This window comes from Amblyraja radiata, chromosome 7 (assembly GCF_010909765.2).
Source record: "Amblyraja radiata isolate CabotCenter1 chromosome 7, sAmbRad1.1.pri, whole genome shotgun sequence".
NCBI classification, from domain to species: Eukaryota; Metazoa; Chordata; class Chondrichthyes; order Rajiformes; family Rajidae; genus Amblyraja; species Amblyraja radiata.
In genome coordinates, this window is record NC_045962.1 from 56,101,875 (window position 1) to 56,127,715 (window position 25,841).

General features: G+C 41.5%; 1 protein-coding gene and 1 long non-coding RNA gene across 2 annotated transcripts in view; one reads left to right on the forward strand and one right to left on the reverse strand.

The window, feature by feature from the left end:
• LOC116975461 lies at nucleotides 1–25,378 on the forward strand. Its single transcript, XR_004412625.1, has 4 exons — nucleotides 1–11; nucleotides 10,682–10,695; nucleotides 16,796–16,797; nucleotides 25,169–25,378. It is a non-coding gene; the product is annotated as an uncharacterized LOC116975461 (long non-coding RNA).
• The window catches only part of cfap221 (cilia and flagella associated protein 221), a 128,217-nt gene that overhangs the window by 39,193 nt on the left and 63,183 nt on the right, over nucleotides 1–25,841 (reverse strand). The window contains exons 13-15 of the mRNA XM_033024602.1: nucleotides 12,279–12,368; nucleotides 7,006–7,101; nucleotides 3,721–3,814 (exon numbers count right to left, since the gene is read on the reverse strand). Of these exons, the coding sequence (XP_032880493.1) occupies nucleotides 3,721–3,814; nucleotides 7,006–7,101; nucleotides 12,279–12,368 (280 nt within the window). The remainder of the gene's footprint in view (nucleotides 1–3,720; nucleotides 3,815–7,005; nucleotides 7,102–12,278; nucleotides 12,369–25,841) is intronic.

Genomic DNA, 25,841 nt, shown 5'->3' on the forward strand with positions numbered 1-25,841 from the left:
GTTTCCTGGCAGTACTTCTCCCTTTTTTGATGCTGGTTAAGTACTGCCTCTGGTGGATGTTCGAAGGGATGCCGACATGGTGATGGTTTGTTTGGACAATCCCAGTTCCAGGTAAGGTCTGTTCAAACTTGCAACCCAGGCGTTTAATTTTCTCATGGCATGGGTGTTTAGCTTACCTGGTAGGTAAGTAGCTGATAGCCAAATATGTCTTTCGACACACCATTGCCAAATCATGTTGACCAATTTGTCGCATGACAATGATTTTATGCCACCCATATGGTTAATATAAGCCATCACCGTAGTATTTATCAATTTGTAACCGAACATGCAAGTGCTGCATATTAGATACATATGCTTCTAAACCATAAAAGGCGCCCAACATCTCTAGATAGTTAATGCCCAGCGTAAGTAGTAATGATGACTCTAGGTTAGTCCATCTACCACCTGTGCTGGATATGGAGTTAGTCGCTCCCCAGCCTTGAGCACTGGCATCTGTTTTAGTAACTAAAGTAGGGTTAGTGATAAAGATAGGGCTGAAACTATGCCAAACGTTTTCTGCCCACCACTGTAGCTCTGATATTGCTTCAGTGGGTAAGTTCATGACATGATCATAGTGACCTGTATGTCGTTTTATTGCCTGTACCTTTGCTCTCTGTAAATTTTTTGATAGTGCAAAGGTCCGAATTGTGTAGCCAGAAATGCTGCTACCATTTTCCCAATTACTCTTGCTACTTGTCGAATATCCTTTGGAATTCAGTTGTTTGGCAGTAACATATGTCTCCATTTTGAAATGTTTATACTTAACAAATTTGTTTAGTGATGTTAAGTCAATGATGATGCGACAGCCACCATCTTTTTTGGTTTTAGTGAATATATTCGATACAAATTCCAAAGGTTCATGTTTGGTCTTTTCGATGACCCCCTTTGTGATAAGTCTCACCAGTTCAGCTTGTCCCTCACGTTTCTCTTTGACGGAGGGAGAAATACCCTTTGGGGCCATTGTTGAACTGGCGGCGTTTTTTCTGACATGAATTGTATTTTATATCCACTATGCTTCAAACCGGTGCAATCTACCTCCTGTTAGTATTAAGCCTCCACCTCCCAAAAGGTGATAGGAACCAGACCCACCTACCTCCATGGTTACGGGTATTTCCTCTGATTCCCTTTGGTCGGACGAGGCTTGCGAGGTGTCTGATGTGGCGTGTTTGTTGGGGGTTGGCGCATTTTCCATGGGGTCCGCTCTGGGCCCTGGTCTAAAAAACACTTACGGTGAAAGTAAGCGGACCCCGAGCTTTCACCAGTGTTGAATGGCGGATGTTTACTGGTGGATGCGGTGGGGTGCTGCCACTTGGTGGTGTGTGTTTTCAGTTTGCTCGTTTTATACCCTGCCTTCCCGAAGAGCAGCCTGTCTGGCTTATCGGCTGGTGTTTTACACAGCCCGGCAAATCGAGGACTGATGGCAGGTTTGATGATTTCTTTCCGCAGATTATTAATTTCAAACTGCGTGTTACACAACAACGCGAGTGTATCCTGTTGATTGGTGGTCATCTCGGTGTTGTTTATAGAACGAGCAAACGAAGTGATGCCTGCTGTCAATAGTCGGAGTATCCGCTGCAGCTTTAGCTCGTGGTGCCGGATGGTTGCCCCAATGTGTCCCCAGATTTGGCTGTTCACCGCTGGTACTTTTTAGAGGTTCACAGTTCTCCGGCGCCGTATAGGTATCTAAAGCTTCATTAATCACCTGCCCCTGCAGAGCTCTGTTGGAAAGGTGATTGATACTTGCCGCTAGTTTGGCCTCTAGCGGTTCCCCTGCACGGGGTTTTGACACGTAGCGGCCCACTGCACCAAGCAGCTGTTCCTTCTCCTGCACCCCCTGCATACTCCCGAAATCTTCAGCCATAACCCCTTGTTCTGGACCAGCCCAGTCCTGGTCCCCAAAGCTATCCTCTGGAAAGGAGGATGCAATGGACAGTGCAGGAGGCACTGTAGAGGGAGTGCCTGACCTCCCTCTGCAAGAGCTCCCCTCCCGGGGTGCACCTTGCTGGAGCACCTGCTCCAAGAGCCGCTCCATGCGGCTCAGGCGGCTGTCCCTCCCCCTCCTGGGTGGAGAGACGTCCCCGTCCGACGAGTCGGATGCCACCGGCCGGTTGCTCTTCCGTTTGGCTTTGCCTCCAGCCCGCTGTTCAGACATTAGCGGAGCTGGACTCGGCTCGGTGTCGGGGATAGCGGAGCGCCCGGATAGCGCTCCTACCGCCTGTTGCTGCCCCCCCTTCTCCTCTTGCGGAGTTGGACGGGGCAGATTTCTTCGAAAGTCTTGTTTTTTCTTTTCGCGAGAGCGCTCTTTCTGCGCATCTCGCTGGAGCTACTCCAATAGCTGTTGGATGCAGCTCAGGCGGTTGTCTCTCCTCCATTTTAGGTAGAGACATGTCCCCGTCCGACGAATCGGATGCCACCGGCCGGATGCCTGTTCGGATGGCTAGATATCCAGCCCGCAGTTCAGGCACTAGCGGGACTGGGCTCGGCGCGGTGATGGGGATAGCGGAGCGCCCGGTTCCTACCGCCTTCTTCTGGAGCTTTTGCCTTGTAGATGCAAGAGCGCCCCTCAAGCAGCGCGTCTCGCAGACACCTGCTCCGTGAGCCGCTCCAGCGGCTCAGGCGGCTCTCTCTCCCCCCGTGCGGGTGGAGAGACGTCCCGTCCCAATCGGGAACATCTGCCGGATGCCTCTTCGGGTGGCTATGCATCCAGCCCGCTGTTCAGGTACTAGCGGGCTGGCCTCGGCACGGTGTCGGGGAATAGAGGAACACCGGGTAACGCTCCTACCGCCTGTTGCTGCCCCCCTCCCCAACGGGAAAACGTTCTCCTTGAACGGGGGACAGTTTTGTTCCAGAGCCTTTTTCTCTGCCTGTAAAAAACACAAGCAGAAAAAAGGCTCACCTGTAAAAGAAAACCCGACCTCAGGATACTCACCTGACGGTCCGTTTCATTCTGTAGCGGGAGTGCCTAACTCCCGTTGCGGCCGCTGTTGCACTGCTGGCGTAATGCCGCGCCTGCGCACTGAGCGGGTTCTTCACGTAGTCACTCACGTGACTCCGAAGTAAAATTCATATCTAAAGGCACTATTTAAAGTGTATGTTTCAAATCTTCAATTAAGAAGAGCTCTATTAGGGTTAGTCCAACTAGTGCTAGTAGATTAAGAGAAGGCTTAATCCTTATGGGCACTGACTTTCCAACCAGACAAATTGCTTTATCTGCATGATTTTGTACAGGATAAAGATTGAATGAGATTCGCGGATTTATGGCTTGTTTGCTGGTAGAATAGGGCCATGGCACGTCAATGTTGCTGTTAAAGCCTCTCGTTCTATGCATGTACTGGAATTTCTATCCAGAGTTGCTTGGAAAGCTTTTGAATAGCACTTTTAAAAATACATACAGCTTCAAACTCAAAGTCGTTTAGAAAATAATTATTTGAAAGCAATATAATGACTGAAAGTTAATGCTTATTTCTAAAAAACAAGAACAATCCCACAGTAAGTCATCTTATGCTGCATACATGCCAAATAATTCAAAGTAATCTTATGGAAAAGTATTATGTAATAATAAGATTTATAAATAATATAAGGCATTTGTTTTCTATTATGTATAAAATACTAACATTTAAAATGACAGTTGCCTGATATATGTTTTACTTGTTTTAAGTGATTAAATAATCAAATGCTTACCATTGAAATGAATTAAACCTGTTTGAGTTTTACGTTCTTCAACAGGTTTTCGCAACAAAATCAACCTATGATTTACTCTGCATTGTATGATAACCTAAGATCAAAAGAAATATTAGCAAATAAAATGTTGGCAGAATGGCCATGCCGAACAGAATACATTTTGTGGAAGTTATTGATGTCAAGTAATATTCATAAACTCAAGGATCTAAGAGAAGAGTTCCAGAAGTGTCCAATATAGACAGCATGTACACCAAAGACAATTGTAAATTATGGTAAGATTTTGAACATGATAGGTAATGAGAGACTGAGTTGTAGGTTCCTCAGTATTGAGAATAACAAGGAGTAATTTGAAAACTCTATGGCACCAGTTTCTATGGCCTCACTGCAAGATTGCCTAAGGGCGATGTCCAGGATCCAAACATCTGTTTCATCAATGACTTTCCTTCTTTTTTTAAGGTCCGAAGAAGGGATGTTCATTGATAACTCTACTATGTTCCATTTCCCACTCCATAGCAAATGAAGCAGTTCATGCTGAGATGCAGCAAGACCTGTACAAATTCCAAGGCATTCAACATCTGCTCCACCAAAGTGCCAAGAATAGTCCATCTTCAGATAGCTCTAAATAATCCACATCATTACTATCACCAGGTATCTCTTCATCAACATCCTGATGATTACCATTAATAATAGATAGGTTAAACAGTCAGAAGCTATTTCCCAGCATGGAAATATCAAATAATAGAAGGCATGGCTTTAAGGCGAGAAGGGCAAAGTTTAAAGGAGATGTGCTGGACAAGTTGTTTTTACACAGAGGGTGGTGAGTGCCTTGAACACATTGTCAGGGATCCCTGATGGTGGTGGAGGCTTTTATAATGGTGACATTTAAGAGGCTGCTGGGCAGGCACATGGATATGCTGGGTATGAAGGGATATGGATTACATTTAGGCAGATAAGAGTTGGTCTTGACATTATTTTCGGCACAGACATTGTGGGCTGAAGGGTCTGTCCCTATGCTGTATTGTTCTATGCTCTATGTTCTATCAGGAGGGGCGCCAATGAGAGAGATATTGCCAAAGACCATAAATTATAGTAAATATGCAGGAACAAAAGCCATATTACTGGATCTCATTGCTGCATTTGACACGGTCGACCACACCGTATTACTAGACCGATTGGGAAACTGGGTTGGACTTTCTGGCACAGTACTAAACTAGTATGATTCTACTTAAAGAACAGGGACTACTTTGTTTCTATAGGTAATTACACATCAGAGCGGACAAATATGACACGAGGAGTTCCCCAGGGCTCCATTCTGGAGCCTCATATGTTTAACATCTACATGCTCCCACTGGCTCAGATTATGGAAAACAACAAAATAAGTTACCATAATTATGCAGACGACACACAAATTTATATAACCATATCACCAGGGGACTATGGACCTATCCGAATACTGAGTAAGTGTATCGAACAAATCAACGGCTGGTTGTGCTAAAACTTTCTTCAATTAAATGAAGACAAAACTGAGGTAGTTGTTTTTGGAGCCAAAGAGGAACGATTGAAAGTCAGTGCTCAGCTTCAATCGGCAATGTTAAAAACCACGGACAAAGCCCGAACTCTTGGTGTAATCATGGACTCAGACCTGAATTTCAACAGCCACTTTAAGACAATTACCAAGTAAGCCTACAAACACCTTCAGATATATCAAGGGTTAAAGGACTTATGGTTTAGCAGGATTTGGAAAAACTTGTCCATGCATTTATCTTCAGTAGACTTGACTACTGTAATGCTGTCTTCAGAGGTCTCCTTAAAAAAACGATTAGACAGCTGCAGCTGATTCAGAACGCTGCTACTCGAGTCCTCTCTAAGACCAAGAAAGTGGATCACATCACTCCAATATAGAGGTCTTTACGCTGGCTTCCAGTCTGTCAAAGAATTGATTTCAAAATACTACTGTTGGTTTATATAGCACTGATTGGTCTAGGGCCAAAATACATTTCTGATCTTCTGCTACATTATCAACCATCCAGACCTCTGAGGTCATCTGGGACAGGTCTTCTTTCTGTCCCCAGAGTCAGAACTAAACATGGAGAAGCAGCGTTTAGTTTTTAGCACCACATATATGGAACAAACTTCCTGAAAAATGCAGGTCTGCTCCAACTCTCATTTCTTTTAAATCGGGGCTGAAGACTTTTCTCTTTGACGCAGCCTTTAATTATTTTTAATTTTAGTTAAATTAAATAATTATTCATTTCTAACACTGCACTGTAATTTTTATTCCTGTATTTTGTGGTGCTAAAAACTAAACGCTGCTTCTCCATGATAGTTCTGACTCTGGGGACAGAAAGAAGACCTGTCCCAGATGACCTCAGAGGTCTGGATGGTTCATAATAGAGGGAGTGCAGAGAAGGTTCACCAGACTGATTCCTGGGATGTCAGGACTGTCATGAAGAAAGACTGGATAGACTTGGTTTATACTCTCTAGAATTTAGGAGATTGAGAGGGGATCTTATAGAAACTTACAAAATTCTTAAGGGGTTGGACAGGCTAGATGCAGGAAGATTGCTCCCGATGTTGGGGAAGTCCAGGACAAGGGGTCACATCTTAAGGATAAGGGGGAAATCCATTAAAACCGAGATGAGAAGAACTTTTTTCACATAGAGAGTGGTGAATCTCTGGAACTCCCTGCCACAGAGGGTAGTCGAGGCCAGTTCATTGGCTATATTTAAGAGGGAGTTAGATGTGGCCCTTGTGGCTAAGGGGATCAGAGGGTATGGCGAGAAGGCAGGTACGGGATACTGAGTTGAATGATCAGCCATGATCATATTGAATGGCGGTGCAGGCTCGAAGGGCCGAATGGCCTACTCCTGCACCTAATTTCTATGTTTCTATGTTTAGCTTGTTTTTATTTTCTATTCTTTTTAATTACTTTTTTATTGCTTTTTATTGCCTTTTTAATGCTTTGTGTAAAGCACTTTGAATTGCCTTGTTGCTGAAATGTGCTATATAAATAAACTTGCTTGCTTGCATTGCTAGTGAACAGCATGCTAGAACTGGACAGATAAGAATGAAAGCAAAATGTGTGAAGTACTATTCAATTCAGTGTGCTAATTGAGAAACTTTAGGAGTATGGTGTGATTAACTGGGTTGAAGGCTGCAGATTGGTTAATTAATAACATATATAACAGAAATGTGTCAATGGTAGACACCTGTAAAGGTGATTCAAACAAAAAAATGTACTTATAAATTATTAGTTATACTTATGCATTTAGAATTAATTTGTACCTTTCGTGCAGCCAGCTGAAATCGTTTGAGATTTCTCTTGCGGACATCCCAGGGATCATTTGTATATGGATCAAATTGTGGGGTGCAGCTTGGAAACTGAAAGACATAAAACAAAATCTCAAGGATGTTATTTGCATGTTAACACATTTCAGGTGTGATCTTCCATCAATATATGATTCACTTTTTGCACAACATTTTATTATAAACAATTAGTCTTTCCTAAGTTAAAATGCATACAGTATAATCATTATTAATTAAATTACAAAAGCAGAATACTGCAATCTAAAATAAAAGCAGCAGCTGCTGTATGTTCCGAGTGTGTGAGACTGGATTCATTGAGAACTAAACAGTTTCATCAGAAGTTTTGTTACAAAAGTTGCTGATCTAATTCTTTAATTCTCCTCAAGGAAGAATATAAAGAAGTTCTCCTCCTCTCTCCGAAGACAGTTTAACAACCTCCTCTCTCACTGCCCCCTCCTCTGTGATTCCCCCTTCCCTCCAACTCTATGACCACATCTTAACCCAGACACGTTACCACGGCCACGTTTGCTTCCTCAGGAATAAAAATCCAACGGGATCCCACCACTGGCCACATCTTCTCATCTCCTCCCCTTTCGGCTTTCCGCAGAGACCGCTCCCTCCATAACTCCCTGGTCAATTCGTCCCTTCCCACCCATACCACCCCCTCCTCTGGTACTTTCCCTTGCAACCGCAGGAAATGCTACACTTGTTGCTTTACCTCCCCCCTTGACTCCATCCATGAACCTAAATAGTCTTTCCAGGTGTGGCAGAGTTTCACCTGCACCTCCTCCAACCTCATCTATTGCATCCGCTGCTCTATGTGTCAGCAGCTCTACATCGGTGAGACCAAGCGTAGGCTTGGCGATCGCTTCGTCCAACACCTACGCTCAGTTCGCAATAACCATCCTGATCTCCCGGTGGCACAGCACTTCAACTCCCCCTCCCGTTCTGAATCAACCTTTCTGCCCTGGGCCTCCTCCATGGCCAGAGTGAGTCCCATTGTAAATTGGAGGAGCAGCACCTCATATTTCGCTTGAGTAGTTTACACCCCAGTGGTATGAACATTTCAGGTAGTCCTTGCTTTCTCCCTCTTTCCCCTCCCCTTCCCAGCTCTCCCACAGCCTACTGTCTCCGCCTCTTCCTTTCTTCGTCCCGCCCCCCCACCCCCAAGTCAGTCTGAAGAAGGGTCTCGAACCGAAACGTCACCTATTCCTTCGCTCCATAGATGCTACCTCACCCGCTGAGTTTCTCCAGCATTTTTGTCTACCTTCGATTTTTCCAACATCTGCAGTTCCTTCTTAAATAATTCTTTAATGTTGCTTCTTTCACCACAGGTGCAGTCTAAACTGTTGAGTTAATTCTGTAAATGTCTATTTATTAATTAAAATAATTGTAATAATAAAAAATAAAAAAATCATTAATACAGCAAATGTTCCACGTTATTTTAATTCCATTTAACTGGAATCAATTTTTTAAATGAAGCAAGTAGGTAGCTGCTTCGTCAAATTCTGCGGGGTGTTCTCAGACAACTAATGGCAGGCTTTCCTAAAGCCCCTGTCCCACTTGGGTGACCACCACCATGACCTCTGGCGAGTTTGTCCGCGACCCATAGTCGCGGCAAGGTCGCCATGAGGTCGTAGGAGGTCTTCGTCACTCTCCTTCATGGTCGAGAGTGGTCTCCGCGTAGTCGAGGCTTCAGCTAGATCGCGGCGTATTTTTCAAAATGTTAAAAATTAACCGCGACTAAAAATAGGTCGCCGTGGGAAAAATCGATATTTTTTTATTCGTAGTTCTAGTCGAAGCCGGTCGTAGTAGGTCGTGATGCTAGTCGAAGGTGGTCGAAGGTAGTTGAAGGTAATAGCCCTGGAGTGAAAATAGGTCAGTAGAAAAAATAAAGGTGATTTAAACAGTAGAACGTCACCTCTTTCACTCCAAGGCATGTTCATTCATAGCTGGAGAGTTTTTTGGAGAGGAGACATGTTTTAGAGATGACACCAAAAAGGCAGCAGTGCAGGAGGAGGGCACAACCCACAAAATAACCTGCCATGCAGGTGTTGCCCACCCAGGAGGAGGAGATGCAGGAGGTTCACGTTCAAGTCCAAGTGAGTTTATTGTCATGTGTCCCTGATAGGACAATTACATTCTTGCTTTGCTTCAGCACACAGAACATAGTAGACATTTACTACAAAACAGTGTGTCCATATACCATAATATAAATATATAAACACATGAATAAATAAACTGATAAAGTGCAAATAACAGATAATGGGTTATTAATAATCAGAGTTTTGTCCGAGCCAGGTTTGATAGCCTGATGGCTGTGGGGAAGTAGCTATTCCTGAACCTGGTTGAACCACAGGTGATAATGCAGGAGGAGGTAGCCCTGCATGAGAGACCCCTGGAGGAGGAGACCAGGGTGGTAGTATATGTCCTCATATATACCACCCCATCCTTCACTGCCTCATTTGAAGGCAGCAAAGCAGCCCTTTCTCCTGTGTCTGACACAGCATCAGAGGCAGATGCCCCATTGGTGGTGAGGGAGGGCTGGAGGAAGGTTATGCCCTACACCTTCACCAGGCAGCAGGAGGGGGACCTTGAGGAATGGTTCCAGCAGAATACCATCCTGTATGATAAGGAAAATGAGGGGTACAGGGACAGGGACAAGAATAGCATGCTTGCCATCCACTGCCCCACGTGTTCCATCTTTTGTCAAAGCCCAGTGCCACTCTCTTCCAGTCATCTGGTGTACTGGGACAGTCCATCACATCATCTCCATTCACCCATTGAGACCTTTTCTTGTGCTTCCTTTTCACCCTTGCTCTTCCCTTTCTGCCTTTCTTAAAAGGCTGCTGAAGCAAAAGGGCTACTGCAAACAGCATTTTTACTAACATCCTCCAAACTAGTTCCTTCCTTACTTGCATGGTTCAGAATGATTTTTAAAAAAACCTGGGAGAAAAAAATGCAGACAGGACATCATTTTATCAGGTGATCATTTGAGCTGTAGACACTCGTCACTGGTCGTTGTTGGTTTTGGGTGTGGTCTTCTGAGGTGGAAGGGGGTCATGCTCATTCACGGTCCATTCACGGACCAATTCCTCAAGTAAAATGTACATGGTCGAAGCCAGTCTTCGACATAGTCGAAGGAGGTCTTCTTCATAGTCGAGGGAGGTCTTCAACATAGTCGTAGGAGGTCGTACACATAGTCGAGGAAGGTCGTAGGAGGTCATAGGTCACCGTGACCGTGATTTTTTTTTGTCGCTTAAGGTCGCCAGAGGTCGCGGTGGAGGTCTTCCTTAATGGGCCTGCCCACTAAGGCAATTTTTAAGGCGACTGCTGGTGACTGTCAAGTTGCCGGCAGTCGCCTGAAAAACCAGCAACTGGAACGGCGACTGTCAGAGTGGAACACACACACACACACATCGCTTCCTTCACCAGCCCGTTATGCAGGCAGCAGGCAGGGCAAGTAGGGGGAGCTCTGTCTGAGTGAAATTCACACGGTTCAAAGCCGAGATGATACCACGAGGATCAGGAAGGTTGGTGTTGTAATGAAGATGACTAAAGCACAGTGCACAGTAAGTCTTTTAAAAGAGGGGGGAGGAGAGGGGGGAGAAGGGGGGAGAAGGAGGGAAAAGGAGTGGAGACAACTTTTAAGAAGCCAGAGATACACAGGTATGAAGCTCGGCGGACATTTAACATTACCGGTCAGTTATCCTTGGTTGTATTGGGGGACCAGCCCTCCCATGTGATGCTGGGACCCAACGGGTCCCACCTAGTCTAGTATGTAATAAAATAATTTAAGGACAAAGAGATAGTCAGTGTTCATTGAAATAAACAGTTTAAACACATCTTCAATTGCCATTCTGGCCTTGACATGAGTATCTTTGCCTCCACAGTGCAGCCATCTAAATGGTTGTGCCTTCCCATTACTCCTGCCCAACTAAAATCACCATGCTCTCTGTAACCAAAACAATCAAGTGAATCAAAACAACCTAGCCTGTCATATTTTCATTACCACACAATATGTGACTTGAATTTGTCAAATAATCCATCAAGATATGGTGCAGGTACATTATTTTAGCTCCAGCTGTTTTTTTCTGTGCAAATCCTTTAACCTAAAAATCAATTATAATCCACTACAAGTGATATTAGGTCCCAAATTATGCCTACTATAATGACAGCAAGAATGCAAAATTGGGCAACCTTCTCTATTGTGCATTCAGGTGTAGGTGTTCCAAGCAGAATATTGCTATCCCAGGACTTCTGTGCTTTCTTCCATCATAAGACCAGAATTGTGGACGTTCATTGGTGATTGCACAAATGTTCAATACTCTCAGCAAATATACTACTTGGCCCATGTGAGGAAGACCTAGGCAATACTCAAGCATGCACCAAGAAGGGCAAACAATGTTTGACTGAAACTCAATTGGACCAGCTGCAAAAATACTGTGACTACTAAAAGGTCAGAGGCTGGATATCTTGCAGGAAGTGACTCACTTCCTGACACACCAAAGTCTTTCCGCTATCTACAAGGCACAAGTCAGGAATGATGACAACTCTCCAGAAGCAGCCTCCTTAATTGGTGTCCCATCGACATGCCTAAATATTTATTCCCTCAACCACAAGCACACTACAGCATACATCAGTGAACACAATGATTGTTGGCCCATGCAACTCTGATAGCATTTTCCATTACTATTACCTTTCACGAAGGATATGGGCTTTAGGTGCATGGAAATTATCACGTGGAAATTCGTCTCCTAACTGCACATCATTCTGACTTGGAATTTGATAGCTATTCAGTCATTATCACTGCTTATAAATCTGGAAGCTCCTGATTTAACAACACAGTGGGAGTACATGTACTAGAAGGACCACTACATTTCAAGAAAGTAGGTTCCTATCATTTTTCAAGGGCAATAAAGAAGAGTTATGAATGTTAGCCTTGATAATGATGCCTCATAATCTACCACATAATCTTTTTCATAATCTACCACATCTATTTGATGGGAAAACAGTATTTTTACTGTGCATTCACAATACCAAAAATCTAATTTACACTGTAGTTTGATATTTTAGCAGGTGATTGAGTATTAATTTCTTGACTACCATGTTATGTGATCTGTTTGATGTATTAGTCACAAACTTTATGGAGATATTTCTAATTCCTGAAATATTTCTATTTATCAATACATTCTACAACCCAACAATATTGAAATACTTCATACAACGTTAGCAAAGAACATATAACTAACCTGTCCAACAGATCGGAGGACACGGATCAATGAAATCTTTGTTTTTTGCCTTTGATATTCGTTCTCTGGTACATGGACATCCATGGACACCTATTAAATAAAAACATCAATGTTATTATGTTGACTGGACATTATGAGGAAATAAATCCACACCAGATTAATATTGATCAATCTGCCATTTAAAGATTCATTATTCAATATCTAGTGCATGAGGTAAACAACAAATATGTCAGGAAGAATTCCATCCTCATTAAAATTATTTAAAATAGGCTTTAGCTTTCATTACTATGGCACATGAAAACCAATCTATCAATTGGTATGATGCCATGAAGGTTTTGATGTGGACATTACATAATTTCTTCCTGTTAGCAATGTTTTCCATACTTGGCCTTCTATAATAAAGATTGTAAGTAGCCTGCTTGAAACATTTATAAAATTGAATACATTTTCTTCAAATAAAATTGAGTTTTCGTGTCTTCTCTTCATGCACTGAACTTTGAAAACCAACAATTACTGGTGTAAGATATGAGGGCCTATAACAACCTTCTATTAAACCATTATTAATACATCCAATTATCTAATTCTAAGGAAAGCAGACCAAAATTATGCATTTGGGGGATTTGGTGCTTCAATAGATTCGGTTAAAAAATGTGGGAAACATTGTGTTTGTCAATGAGGGGTAGAAAATACAGTAATACTACATTTTTCAAATTGGAGAGATTAGGAAATGTTGAAAGGGATCTGGATGTTTTTATTTCACAAATCATTGCAAGCTACCATATATATGCAGCAAGGTGTTAGGAAGTTAAATAGCTGTACTTTGTTTAGTTTAGTTTATTATTATCATGTGTACTGAGATACAGTGAAAAGGTTATGTTTGTGTGTTATACATTCCAGAAAAACCTGTACATGAATACAATCAAGCCATAATGCAAAGTGCAAAGATAAAGGATAAAGGGCACAACATTTAGTACAACTTATAACATTGAAGTCCAATAAAGTCCATTTAAAGAGAGTTCAAAGGTCTCCAATGAGGTAGATGGGAGGTCAGGACCACGCTCTAGCTGAGGAGAGGACCATTCTGCTGCCTGATTACAGCCGGGAAGAAACTGTTTCTGAATTCGGAGGTAGATATATTCAAACTTCGGTCTCTCCTGCCTTATGGGAGAGGGGATAATAATAATAATAATAATAAATTTTATTTGTGGGCGCCTTTCAAAAGTCTCAAGGACACCTTACAGAAATTAACAAGAGTAAAAAAACATATAATCGGAGTAAAATAAATAATAAAGACATCACCAATACACAAATTAAAGACAGAATTCGATCCAAAGACAAAAAATCAAAAACACAATAGGAAGAGAGAGCAGCGGCAGCTAAACCGCGCCAGCGTACACTCTCCCTTCCGACAGCCATCTTGGACACAAACTAAAATATTCACTTACATACAAAAATCATCCCCCCACAATGGTTACCACTGTGGGGGAAGGCACAATGTCCAGTCCCCATCCAGGGTGTGACCAGGCTGAGAATGGTCCTTGATTATGCTGGTGGCCTTGACGGGCAGCATGAAATGTCGATGGAGTTATTGCAAGAAGAGTAAATATTTGAGCATAATAGTTAGGATGTCATGTTGCAAGTGTATACAGTCTTGGTGAAATCATATCTTGAGTACAGTGTGAAACTTTGGTCTCCTTACCAAAGGAAGGATATACTTGCCATAGAAGTTGTTCTTAGATTGCAAGTTTGCCATAATAGAGAGATTGGATAAAATGTAAATCTGTAAAATAGCTGTTCTTTTACAGTTTAGAGGAATGAACTGTGATTACAAAATACTAAATTATTTGCAGGCTCGACAGAATAGGTCTAAAGGGGATGTCTCTACTGAGGGGTCTAAAATTTGGAATCACATTTTCAAAATAACTGGAGAATTTAAGACTGAAGGAAGTGTCGAGACAAAACTGCCTCCACAATAGTTCTTAACACTGGTGTCCCACCAAGGTTGCATCTTGAGTCCTTTACTATGCTCTCTACAGACTCATGACATTGCAGCCAAATTTCACTCTACTCCATTTACACGTGCAGATGACACCACTGTATGGGCCAGATCTCAAATGATGACAAAATAGAGTACAGCAAAGAGATTTGGAGCTTAGTATCAAGGTGCTAAGATGCAAACCCCTTCCTTAATGCCAGCAAAATTACAGAACAGATCATCGACTTTGCGATGTGGGGTGAAGTACATGCCCAGTCTGAAGTGGAAATTCAAGTTCCTAGGTGTAAATATTACAAGAACCTGTCCTGGACCAGCCACATTGAAGCTACAACCAAGAAAACACAGCAATGCCTCGACTTTGTCAGAAAATGATGGGAAATTTGGCGTATCCCCAAGAACCCATACCGATTACTACCAATACATCATGGAATATATCCAATCTGGATGCAGCACAACTTGGTATGCCGATTACTCTTCCCACGACAACAGGAAATTGCAGAGTCATGAACGCAGCTCAGTACACCACGCCAACCAATCTCCCTTTGCCTTTCCCCCACCAACTCTATCTACACTTCATGCTGCCTCGGGAAAGCAGTCAACATAACCAAGGACCACTTGATAATATGCAGAACTGGGAATACTCTAGGATTAGAGGGTTAAGTATTCTGTTTTTGAAGATCAGGGGCTGATTGAAGTTAAGTTTCACTTTTCTTGCTGTGACATTATCATTCTTGTAAAATATGTGATGTTTGATGCTATTGTGATTGGCTAAGATGTGTTATACTGTGTATGATTGTAATTCAGTGGAAAGATTGTCCCCACCTATGTAACCATGTGATACTGTAGTTATTGGTCTAGAATTACCGCCCTTTGTGAGTTACCTCCCACTGTATCAACCATATATATATATATGCTAATTCCTTTGTTTGAGCACGTTTCTCTGTGATTGCTTGCTGGGAGAGTTTCCTGGAGCAGGACAGAGATTCAAGGTCACCTTGATGAAATAAAGGAGATTTAAGGTATTCTAGTCGGCGTTTTCACTGAATGGACTAAGGGATATAAATACCGGAATTATCACTCACATCGCATTCATTTCCTCTTCTGACCACTTCCACCTGGTAGAATATAGAAAAACCTGAAAGCATACTCTCCTGGATTCAAGAATAGCTTCTGCCTTGCCATTGTCAGACTCCTGAATACACTTCTCAAATATCAAGGATGAATTCATCATCTTCCAGTCCACCTCGTTAATGGCCCTTGCAATTTTTTTAAATCTGTTCCTTATCTGTAGATGTATCACTATATTCTGCACTCTTTATCTTCTCTTTGCACTACCTGATGTATGCTGTTTCTGGGTAGCACACAAAAGATTTTCACAATATCTTGATTCCCATGACAGCAATAAACCAATACCAAATTTATTTTCAAGAAGTTTAGGAAAGTTCAGTCATTGCTTATATTTAAAACTAAGATGGATAGATTTCTGAATACTCGAGGAATAAGAAGATATGGAGAAATAGCAGGATTAATTTCTTGAGGTCGAGAATCCATCCTGGCCTTACTGAATAGCAGAACAAGCTCAAGGGACTGAAAGAGCTACAAGTCACTAATTTAGTCTGATTCTGGTATAGACAACTATTTAAATGCCCAAAGATATTGGGCATGAGCAATAACAGAATTTGCACTATATGCTTTTAAATGCTTTGAGTGCATTGTTTTCTTGTCAATAGGCAATGCACGGGCTTCGCAGTAGCAAAAGCATCAGTTAATAGGGGCCGAGAAAGCTCTGCCGAGATAAGTACTTTGAAAGTTGGTTAAGCAACACACTCAGCTTTAACCAACAGTCAAAGCTTCAAGCAATTTGAATGATTGAATCTGCCTTGTACATGACCAACATTAAAAAACATTAAACTGTTAAATATTAATCCATAAAATAGATTAAAATTTAAAGAACTATCAAAAGAAAAAAGTGTATATTTGAAGCACAAAAAATATGTAACTTAAATGTATATATTTTTAAATATAATTAACATAAAAAATGTAAATTACCTGAAACGTACTTCTTTTACTGATAGTCATTTGTCTCCACCAAAATGAATCAAAATGCTAAATGGCCTACTTCCAACATAACTGCTGGAAAACAAGAAATTGGTGCTTTGCCAAAGCATTCCATGTGGAACTGCTGCTATTTCCCAGGAAGATCTTGGCCATTATTTTCACTTTTTTTGTTTAATTTTCTTCTTCCAACAGTGTCTTGGGATAGTTAATCAACTGGAACCACTAAAATCAGTGGATGAGCTCATGGTTGTACATCTCATCTAAATGTCAATGAACCAGGACTTTCTAAACTCCATACTGAGTGATAAGCCACATTATAGACTGAAGTTCACAAATGGGTTTCAATGTAAACCTTTTGATTCAGAGGTAATATTGCTACAAAGTGTGCCTGAAATTAGCAATAATTTACAGATTAAAGATAAAATTTATGAAGCCAAAGCAAATTCCCAGAGTGTGGGAACAGTAGTTCCAGCTGTTAAATTATTTAAAAACATTTGCTTGCAAATAGATTGAGATATATTTTGTCCAAGATATTCTCATATGATTCTATGACCTCTTATGGAACATAGTTCCGCTTATTCTCAAATGTATGCTTGCAAGGTATTTCATTTTTGCACATTTAATAATTTCTGACTGATCTTCATCTATGTATAACTTCAGTGCAAATAAGGACACAAATACACTCCAAATCATACATTATTTAATGCAATCTGAAATAAGCAGTTATCTGTTGTACAAGCTGCATTTCATACCATATGGTTCATTTATCTCATCTGCTACAATAATAATCTTTCTAAATTAATGTCACAGTTGGGTTTCATTCCCTTGTGCACTGACAATCCACAACTTTGCAAACAGGGTCAAACTGACTTTTTGTTTTAACAGGACAAAGAAAGAAGCTGTACATGATCCATATTATATGAACCAAATGTTCAGATAATGCCTCTTGTCTGTTTTTCTCTCTTTCCTGGAATTTACAATGTTGGATTTAGGGTATTTCTATCCAAGGGAATTAAGTTTTCATGATTGATGTATGACTTATCAACATGAGGTATGTTGGTATTGAGCATTCTTTCACTCCTCGCACATAGTGCCAACACCATACAATCCAATGTTAGATACAGAATGTACCAAATCAACAGAGCACTCCCTTTATTGTGCTCTATCAGTATGCTTTAGTCCTATCTCCAAAACAACAGCTATACTGTGCAACTTAATTTTTCACATCACTTTCAAAATTCCTTGTGGTAACGAAACTACCATTTAATAATACGAATTGTTATCAAAAGTTAAACTTTGATCTGTTCCAGGATGATGCATTTTCCTCAAACTCGATCATAACAATAATTGTTATCATTTCTTTCTTCTTCTCCCCCAACCATTTCCTCATGACAAAATGAAATTATGGCTAAATGTCTGCTATAGTCCAATATTAAATTGAAGTTCACAAACCTAATTTTTAAACCTTTTAATGGTAAATAGTAAGTCTTTTAGGATATGTTAAGTCTAAAAGAGAGAGAGAGAGAGAGAGAGAGAGAGAGAGAGGAGAGAGAGTGAGAGAGAGAGAGAGAGAGAGAGAGAGAGAGAGAGAGAGAGAGAGAGAGAGAGAGAGAGAGAGAGAGAGAGAGAGAGAGAGAGAGAGAGAGAGAGAGAGAGAGAGAGAGAGAGCCTCTTAACCCCAAGCACCATGGTAAATCATTGCTAACAAAAATACTTTGCTCTTTGATCTATGGCAGTCCAAAAGCGGCGAAGGAAAATTAAACGTTATTTGGCTATTTGTCCGTTAAGTTATTTGGCTTTTCGGCGTCACGCCCATTCGGTTATTTGGCTTTTTGGCGTCTCGACCGTTCCGTTATTTGGCTTTTCTGCATCGTGTCCGTTTGGTTATTTGGCTTTTTGGTGTAGTTTCCGTTTCATTTGTTGGCTTCCACTCGATGGCTTGAGCAATAGGAAGAGGTTGAGTAGGCTGGGACTATTCCTTGGAGCACAGGAGGATGAGGGTGCTAATCCTGGCTAAATTGGACCAGCTCGGACTTCAAAATGGGGTTAAGTTTCAGGGTTGCTGGGAGATTTGGTCAAATTGGAATTGCTCTCTGCAGAGCTGGATAGGCTGAGAGAGGTGCCAGGGAGTCTGGAACTTAGATACATTTTGCAAACAAAAAATGGGAAGACTTGCAAACCCTGTCAATCTGGTGCTAAATGCATAGCATGGATTGGATGGCTGCAAACCAGACATACACCTTGTAAATAGTTTGTAAATAATGTTGCCGAGTCTGACTCTGCTAAGTGTTGATTGGATGGGGTGTTGAGCCATCTGAGTTTTCGGTTAATCAGGGTAAATGTTTCCAAGTTGACTTCATCCTGAAGTCCATTGTGAATACAATGTATTGAACTGTTGTATCATTGGGTTAGGGAAATGCCTGTTATGTATGGGGCTAATCGATATTTGTAATTGGGTGATTAAGAGAAAACCCCCGTGTGGTTCGGCCCTCGAGTTCCCAGGACAAATAAGAGTCCGTGGTCACAAGGCTCAGGGTCGATCTTCTGGAAGAGCGCTCAGGACCGCGTACCCTTCTGGAGTGCCTTTGTCTGAGCGAGGCCTAGAGGGCTTGAACAGATAGACGCAAGGATCGAACACGTGGTGGGATGGGTACAGTATGTGATTTGTGACGCGCTTTTGGTAAAATAAAATTTAGTTGATTCAAGTGCTTGATTCAGTGTTTTTACTGAAACTAGACTGGGTGGAAGCTGCGAAATGAGCAATTATCATTGGGGGCTCGTCCGGGATCTCAAAAGACCCCCAAACACAAGTTTGCGATCTAGGGTGTTGAGCTGTTTCGATCGCGGGTGCAGAAATCGGCACCACTGTGCGGTTTTCGCATTGATTTTCAGCACTTCGTGAGTCGGAGCGGATCGATCATTCGTGGACTTAGGAAAGGGTCTAATCAAGATCATTAGAACAGTGTCTAGCAAGCACAGGGGAGTGATTAGCATGCCTTTATGTTTGGAGGCCCATAAAACAAGGCTAGGGTTAGAGGCCCTGGTGGGGTTGGGTTAAAGGCCCGGTCTTTGGTTAAAGGCCTAAATTGATCATAGTTGGGCGGACTGCATTCATTGGGTGGCCCAAGGGTCGACCTGGTATCCGGATTAGGTGGGGTATTAAAGACAGGTCTTATCGTCGAACGGATTGCTGCCGGGAGCGTGAATTGAAAAGCTGCGCGTCGAAAAACGGCATCGATAATTCACAGCGTGAAGCGGCAAGGTGCTGGATCCTCGGTACTTAGCAGAGGGTGTGTCTGTGTGTAGATATCTGAGTCCTGTGTGACGGATGAGGAATCTCGAAAAGGTACCAAGCTTGGATAAACTGGGTATAGATTGGCCGGAATACTCTAGTTTATTCAAGAAAATCATTTGGGCAATTTTAGCTGATTCGAGAGCCCGCGTAGTAATAAGATACGCATTAAAAATTAGGAGTTCGAGTTCGAGTTCGAGTGTTCTAAATTTGCAGCAAAATTTCCAAATACTGGATTTCATATTGAAGTTCTGCGTAAGGTGGGATTCAAATTCCTGTATATAGAACTTCGAAGTTGGTGCATGTCCGTGATGGATTCCGAATAGCGGCTGATCAACAGTGAATAGTAACCATCTGGTTGATTGTTGATTAGTACCTGATAGTGAAGAGTACCTGAGAGACGGGAGCCTCCCTACTTGATGAAAAGTAATCCAAATAGCGAAGGGTACCCCTAATTCTATCGAACTTAGAAAGGAGGGGTAGAGGTCCCCCTATAGAAGTCCAGCCTTAGCAGAGGGATAGTAACATTCGGGAGGAAAAGTAATCATTTAAGGGAATAGTACCCCTCAGCAAATAGTAAACTAGGAAGGGGAAAATCTTTGGTATCAGAGGGAGAGGCTCACTGCGTGATACCAGCGTGAAGTGGAGGAGGGAGCAAATGTTCATGAATTGTGCGCTAATGCTTTAAATAATTTTGTAAATTGTAAAAATAGCTTTTCGTATCGTTATCCTGATATTGTAAATATTTCTGTATGTAAATAAATTTAGAGTAATTAAAAGTCAAGATTTAGAACGTGTTTAAGTTCACGGGCCGTCATTGTGTTGCTGCTTGTACGAGTGTTTACAGATTTAAAACTTGAAGCGAGAGTGTGTTTAAGTTAGATATCCGTAGTGTTTAATTTAGACATTCGTATTTGTTTAAAATTGTTTTGTAAATCCGAATTGGGGTGCTTCGATCAGGGGTTGTACTTCTTCGATCGCTGAGTCGGGGAGGAGTCATCTTGCTAATTGATTGCGCCACGAGGAGGATTGATAAAAGTGGGATTTACTGTATGATTATAATTTATATTGGGGTGTGTTTTGGGTTATTAATAATCGGGAGAATATTTTCATTCGTAGTTATAGTCTTGTTAGCGTGGTTTGAGCTTATTTGTTTGTGCCACCTTAAAGTTAGATAAAAGAGAGAGACAGCTGTGTGAGAAGCTGCTGCGTGAGAGACTACTAGTGGCATTTAGGCCCTTTGTTTAAAAATTTGGAATTGAATGCAGCGATTGTGATTTAACCGATAAGAGAGTTGGGAGAGACTGAATAGGAGCGAGTGGTTTGAATAATTAAACAGGAGTGATTGGGAGATAGTCTTGAACAGGTGTGAATCGGAAAGATTGTAACCCATTGTGAGAGAGAGATTCCATTGACCTTGGAGTCTGGGAGAAGTAGTGGAAGAAAGAGGTGGTAGTCTCTGGAAACTTTATTTCGCAATTTGTGTTTTGTCCATTGTTCCGAGATGGGGAATGTCTCTGTGAAGGATCGATCAAATAGATTGGCCAGCCCGATAAGGATAATTTGCAGTGAGCTTCCAAATGAAGGATTGAGGGGATTATCGGGGAAATTATACGCACTTTTAAAAGATCAGCTTTGGCTGTTGGGTGGAGTAAAGTCTTTGATCGGCATAAACTATGTAGAAAGAATCATTAGAGATTATGGGAATAGTGAAGAAGCAACCAAGTTAATTCTTCACTAGGAGGAAAATAAATAAAGAAATTGTTTCACTGTCCACCCTAAGAATGGCGGCTGGTAAATTAGGGATAGGAGAAGATAATATACCTGATCCTTCTCAGGACATTTCAGAGCGGGGCCAAGGGAAATTCATAAGCCAACAGCAGGAGCGGGAGCGGGAGCAGGAGCAGGAGCGGGAGCAGGAGCAAGAGCAGGAGCAGGAGCAGGAGAGAGTGCTGAAAGAGACTGGTGAAACGGCTCTTAAAGGGAAGGTGCCAACGGAAATTAAATCGGGTTAATTGGATAAGAACGAGAAAGGGTTTGTACCCCTTGAAGGGAATAATATGCCACCCAGGAGCTAGGAAAAAGACTTCACCGACATGGGTACCGAAATTAATTAGGAATTCCAGTAGTGAAAGAATAAAGTAGGTATGTTACAATACTTACCTTCAGCGGTGCTGCAGTTCTGCCACTGTCCCTGTGCGCGATTTTGGAGCCTTTGAAGGGGGGAGGGGGTTAAAACGCGTTTTTTTCCTACCTTGTCCTGGATTATATATTGTTGGAGTGCAAGCTTTTGCTGAAGAATTGTTCCGACGGCCGTTCTGTGTATTTTTTTTTTTTAAATCGCCCAACAAGTTCAGCGCTGGAGTAATTTTAAAATCAGCTTCTAAAGCCATCAACGCCAACAACGGGGACGGATTTCAAGTACGGAACAGGTAAAGGAAAGCCGTTTATTTTATGTATAAAAGTGCTCCTTAAGATGCCTTTAATTCACATTATACGTTGCGAAACGGTGATTTTTTCCCCCATACGAACCGGCAGTATTTTTCCTGCCGATATTCACCGCAACCGCAACGTTCCAAATGATTGCGTTCCAGAAAAACCCACTCGCAAGATGATTTAAATGGCCATTAATTTATAGGTATTAAACATTTACAGGTATTAAACAAATCTTTCCATTTGGCCTATAAATCCATGACAATGAGATTTAAAAATTATGTTATATTGTGAATTATTGTGTGAATGTTATTTGGACACTTAGGCTATTAAAAAATGTTCATCTATTCTTAAGAAATGTATAGATGTTTAGATCTAGTAATTGAATTTTGTAATTAGCTACAATTAGGTAACTAACTAATTAAATGCTTTAATTTCAAATCATCTAAGTAAGATTGTTTCATATTTGCTTCAGAATGCTTCAAACTATAATAACTGAAAATGTCTTTCAGTTCTCTTAATTTTTAAGAAAGTTATGGGCTTTTGACTGTCCTCGGTCACAGCTTTTGTGTTAAGTCAATGGAAAAGCAATAGGGAACAAGATGCTAATTTCCAAATATGAAAATGGCCATAACTTTTTAATACTGAAGATATGAAAGTGAATTAGGTGTCAAATTAAACTTCTTTTTATGCTTTATCTGATGGGATAAATTACAGACTTGATTTTTAAAATCTCAAAATTTTGTAACATTGCTAAATAAAGGAATCGTTCTTGAGGTACCGGGATAAAACAAATAGCCTTCCAGGGGGTGAGATAAGGGGAGAATATGGGTGGATTGATCCGGACGTAAATAATATTATGTCATCGGAACAAGTCACCGCAGGAGAATTTAGGAAGAAATCCCCGTAGACAATGTGTGTGTAGGGAAATTCCCGCATCAGGTGTAAATGCTCCCCAGACCACAGACAATCAAACATCGAGGCAAACATCAAACATCGAAACACATAATCTAACGGCAGCACGGAGGTTAGAATTACAAATAAGGGCGATAAGAACGACTGAGGATAAGGAGGAAGAAGACCTCAAGGCCTGGCTGGACCTCCCATTTACAGAACCAATCTTTCCTAGGCTGGTGTAGAGCAATCTGGCCCGATCAATGCTTTAATTGTGGAGGACTCGGGCACTGGAGTCGGTCGTGTCCCATGAAGGTATATCATCGGGAAGGAAGGGGACAGAGAAGGAGGCCACGGGGTCACGGAAACCGAGGTCCCGGTGACCCTGAAGGTAGAGGACGGGGATACTGGCAGGGGATCAGGGAGACCAGGGGGAAGAGACAGACCAACAGTCTGACCCATTTCAGTGGCTCTGACCTGCCAGTGAGCAACTATACCATCCGATAAAAATTAAAAGGCGTCCTCTGGCGTAAGAAACAGTACTGTAACATCACCCCTTCCTAACTGAGAAGGATACATCGAATCTGACTCTCAGAGAATTCTCACTGAAGGAAGGAGAACGGCAAGAATAACATAGTAGCTAGTGTGGGAAAGGATAACAACTGATGAATGGAAATGGCACTAGGGAAAGAAGAAACAAACTTACTGTGCAGCAGGAATGGGAGTGGGAAAAATAAAATATTGCACTAATGTATTGCTGATTTTGTGCCTGCAGGACAGTGTGTCAACAAGAAACTATCTGGGGAGTGAGGTAAAAGAATACACAGACCCCTAAGAACGGGAAGAAGACAGCGGAATGTAATGTAGCTCCCCAGAAAAAGGTGACCAGCAGGAAGAATTGACACTGTCCTGCCCCTTTAAGATACTTGGGAAGGCCAGCAATCTCCACTCCCTAGCAACAGACACCATCATCAGAAAGGAGGAAGAAAGTACCTACCCTAGTGCCTAACTTTAGATCACCTGGCTACTGGAAGAATAAAAGGAAGGAGAATAAAGGACACTTTAAACACCTTTGATGGAAATAACATCAACAACATAATAACTTCTGTGACAGACCTCACTCTAAAGAATTGATTTTGAATAAAATATTTCTCTGTGGTTTGGGGCACAATATCTGAATTGCATCCAAATTATGCGGTTTAGAAATAAATTTATAAATTTTGGATTCGGTTCGAAATTTTTTCAAGATTTGGACTAGACTTGTGGAATCTGACAGGACTAATTGGAGTTTGATGATTAACTAACATTGTTGTTATCTCGTCCTCAGAAAGGTGGACAAAGATGGAACGGATTGTTCAAAGGGCATCAAGAAGGATGAAACTTGGGAAGATCTGGTAATATGGAATTACTTAGGGAATATGAGGGTTGAATTAAAATCGGGATTAAAAATTGGAATTAAACTTGGAACTTAAAATGGGAATTGGAATTGGAATATAACTGGACATGGTCAAAAAAGGAACTGTGAGCAACAGGACTTCCCTTTAAGAGACCGGATTAAGATATCATTCAGTGGTTGAGAACTATAGGAGTGAGAACCCCTAGACAACGAAGCCGATAGAATGAAAGCGAGAACCCCTAGATAGAGAACGAAGCCAACATAGTAAAAGCTAACATAATAAGAGCTAATAAAATAAAGAACCAACATAGTGGAGATTTAGCATAGTAACCAGTTATCATAGTGACGAGTCTGTACATAAAGTAGAGAAACTGGAGGACAGACTTGGTTAACTGCAGGGAGAAACTTGGATTGTATTGGGAATAGCAGAGCCGATGTGTATTTACCCGATGTATTTGAATTGTTTAACCCTTGATAATATAAGCCCTTAAAGAGGCTTATATTATCAAGATGAAAAGAAATTGTTCCTGGATTTGGCATTTTGATTGGACTTAGGATGAAATTAGTAGTAAAACAAATTGATTGTTTAAATTTGAACAGCTGGGAATTCCACTGGAATTGGAAGGGAATTGTATTATCAGCTACAATGATGTGGAATGAAGAAGAAATGGGCATTGAAATTCGAAATAGTAAATTGAAGGCTGAGACTGAATTTGGTTAAATTGGAACATTTATCATGGTTTGCTTCAAATTAAAGTCACACCTGTAGGGGAATCTGGACTGAACCCAGCTGGAAATTCATATGATTACCTGTCACCTAGTAACACCGTGTGAGGATGAAGAAGGATATTTAGTGTCGATCCTAGAATAATAAAGAGTAGGTTAGGGAACAGATAGGAATACAATATAATAGGTTCAATAGATAATAGAATAGGGCTAGGTTCAAGTGAAATAGAAATAGCGAGTGTGTGGGAAAGCATGAGTGCATGAGGTAACTTGCTTTGTCCCAAGCTTCTTAGGATTTTTCTAGGGTTTAGACTGTGGAAGGTGATGGAAGACTGGGCAGGAACACTGATGGAGGGAATTCGTGCCCACGAAAACTCAACTCAAACGAAAAACAAGACAGGACTTGTGAAGTCATGTCCATGTAAACTCGGGATGCTTTACAAGATTCTGAGAAGAAACAACATCATCTAATGTTACTGATGAATGGAAAATGTAAAGCACACTTATGTATATCTGGTTAGCAGATTACTGAGCCACTTTGGTTATCATTTATGATGGGTTATCATAATGATAAAAGGAAGGAACGTTACTCCTGGCTAAATTGGACCAGCTAGGACTTCAAAATGGGGTTAAGTTTCAGGGTTGCTGGGAGATTTGATCAAATTGGAATTGCTCTCTGCAGAGCTGGGACAGGCTGCGAGAGGTGCCAGGGAGTCTGGAACAGATACAATTTGCAAGCAAAGAATGGGAAGCCTTGCAAACCCTGTC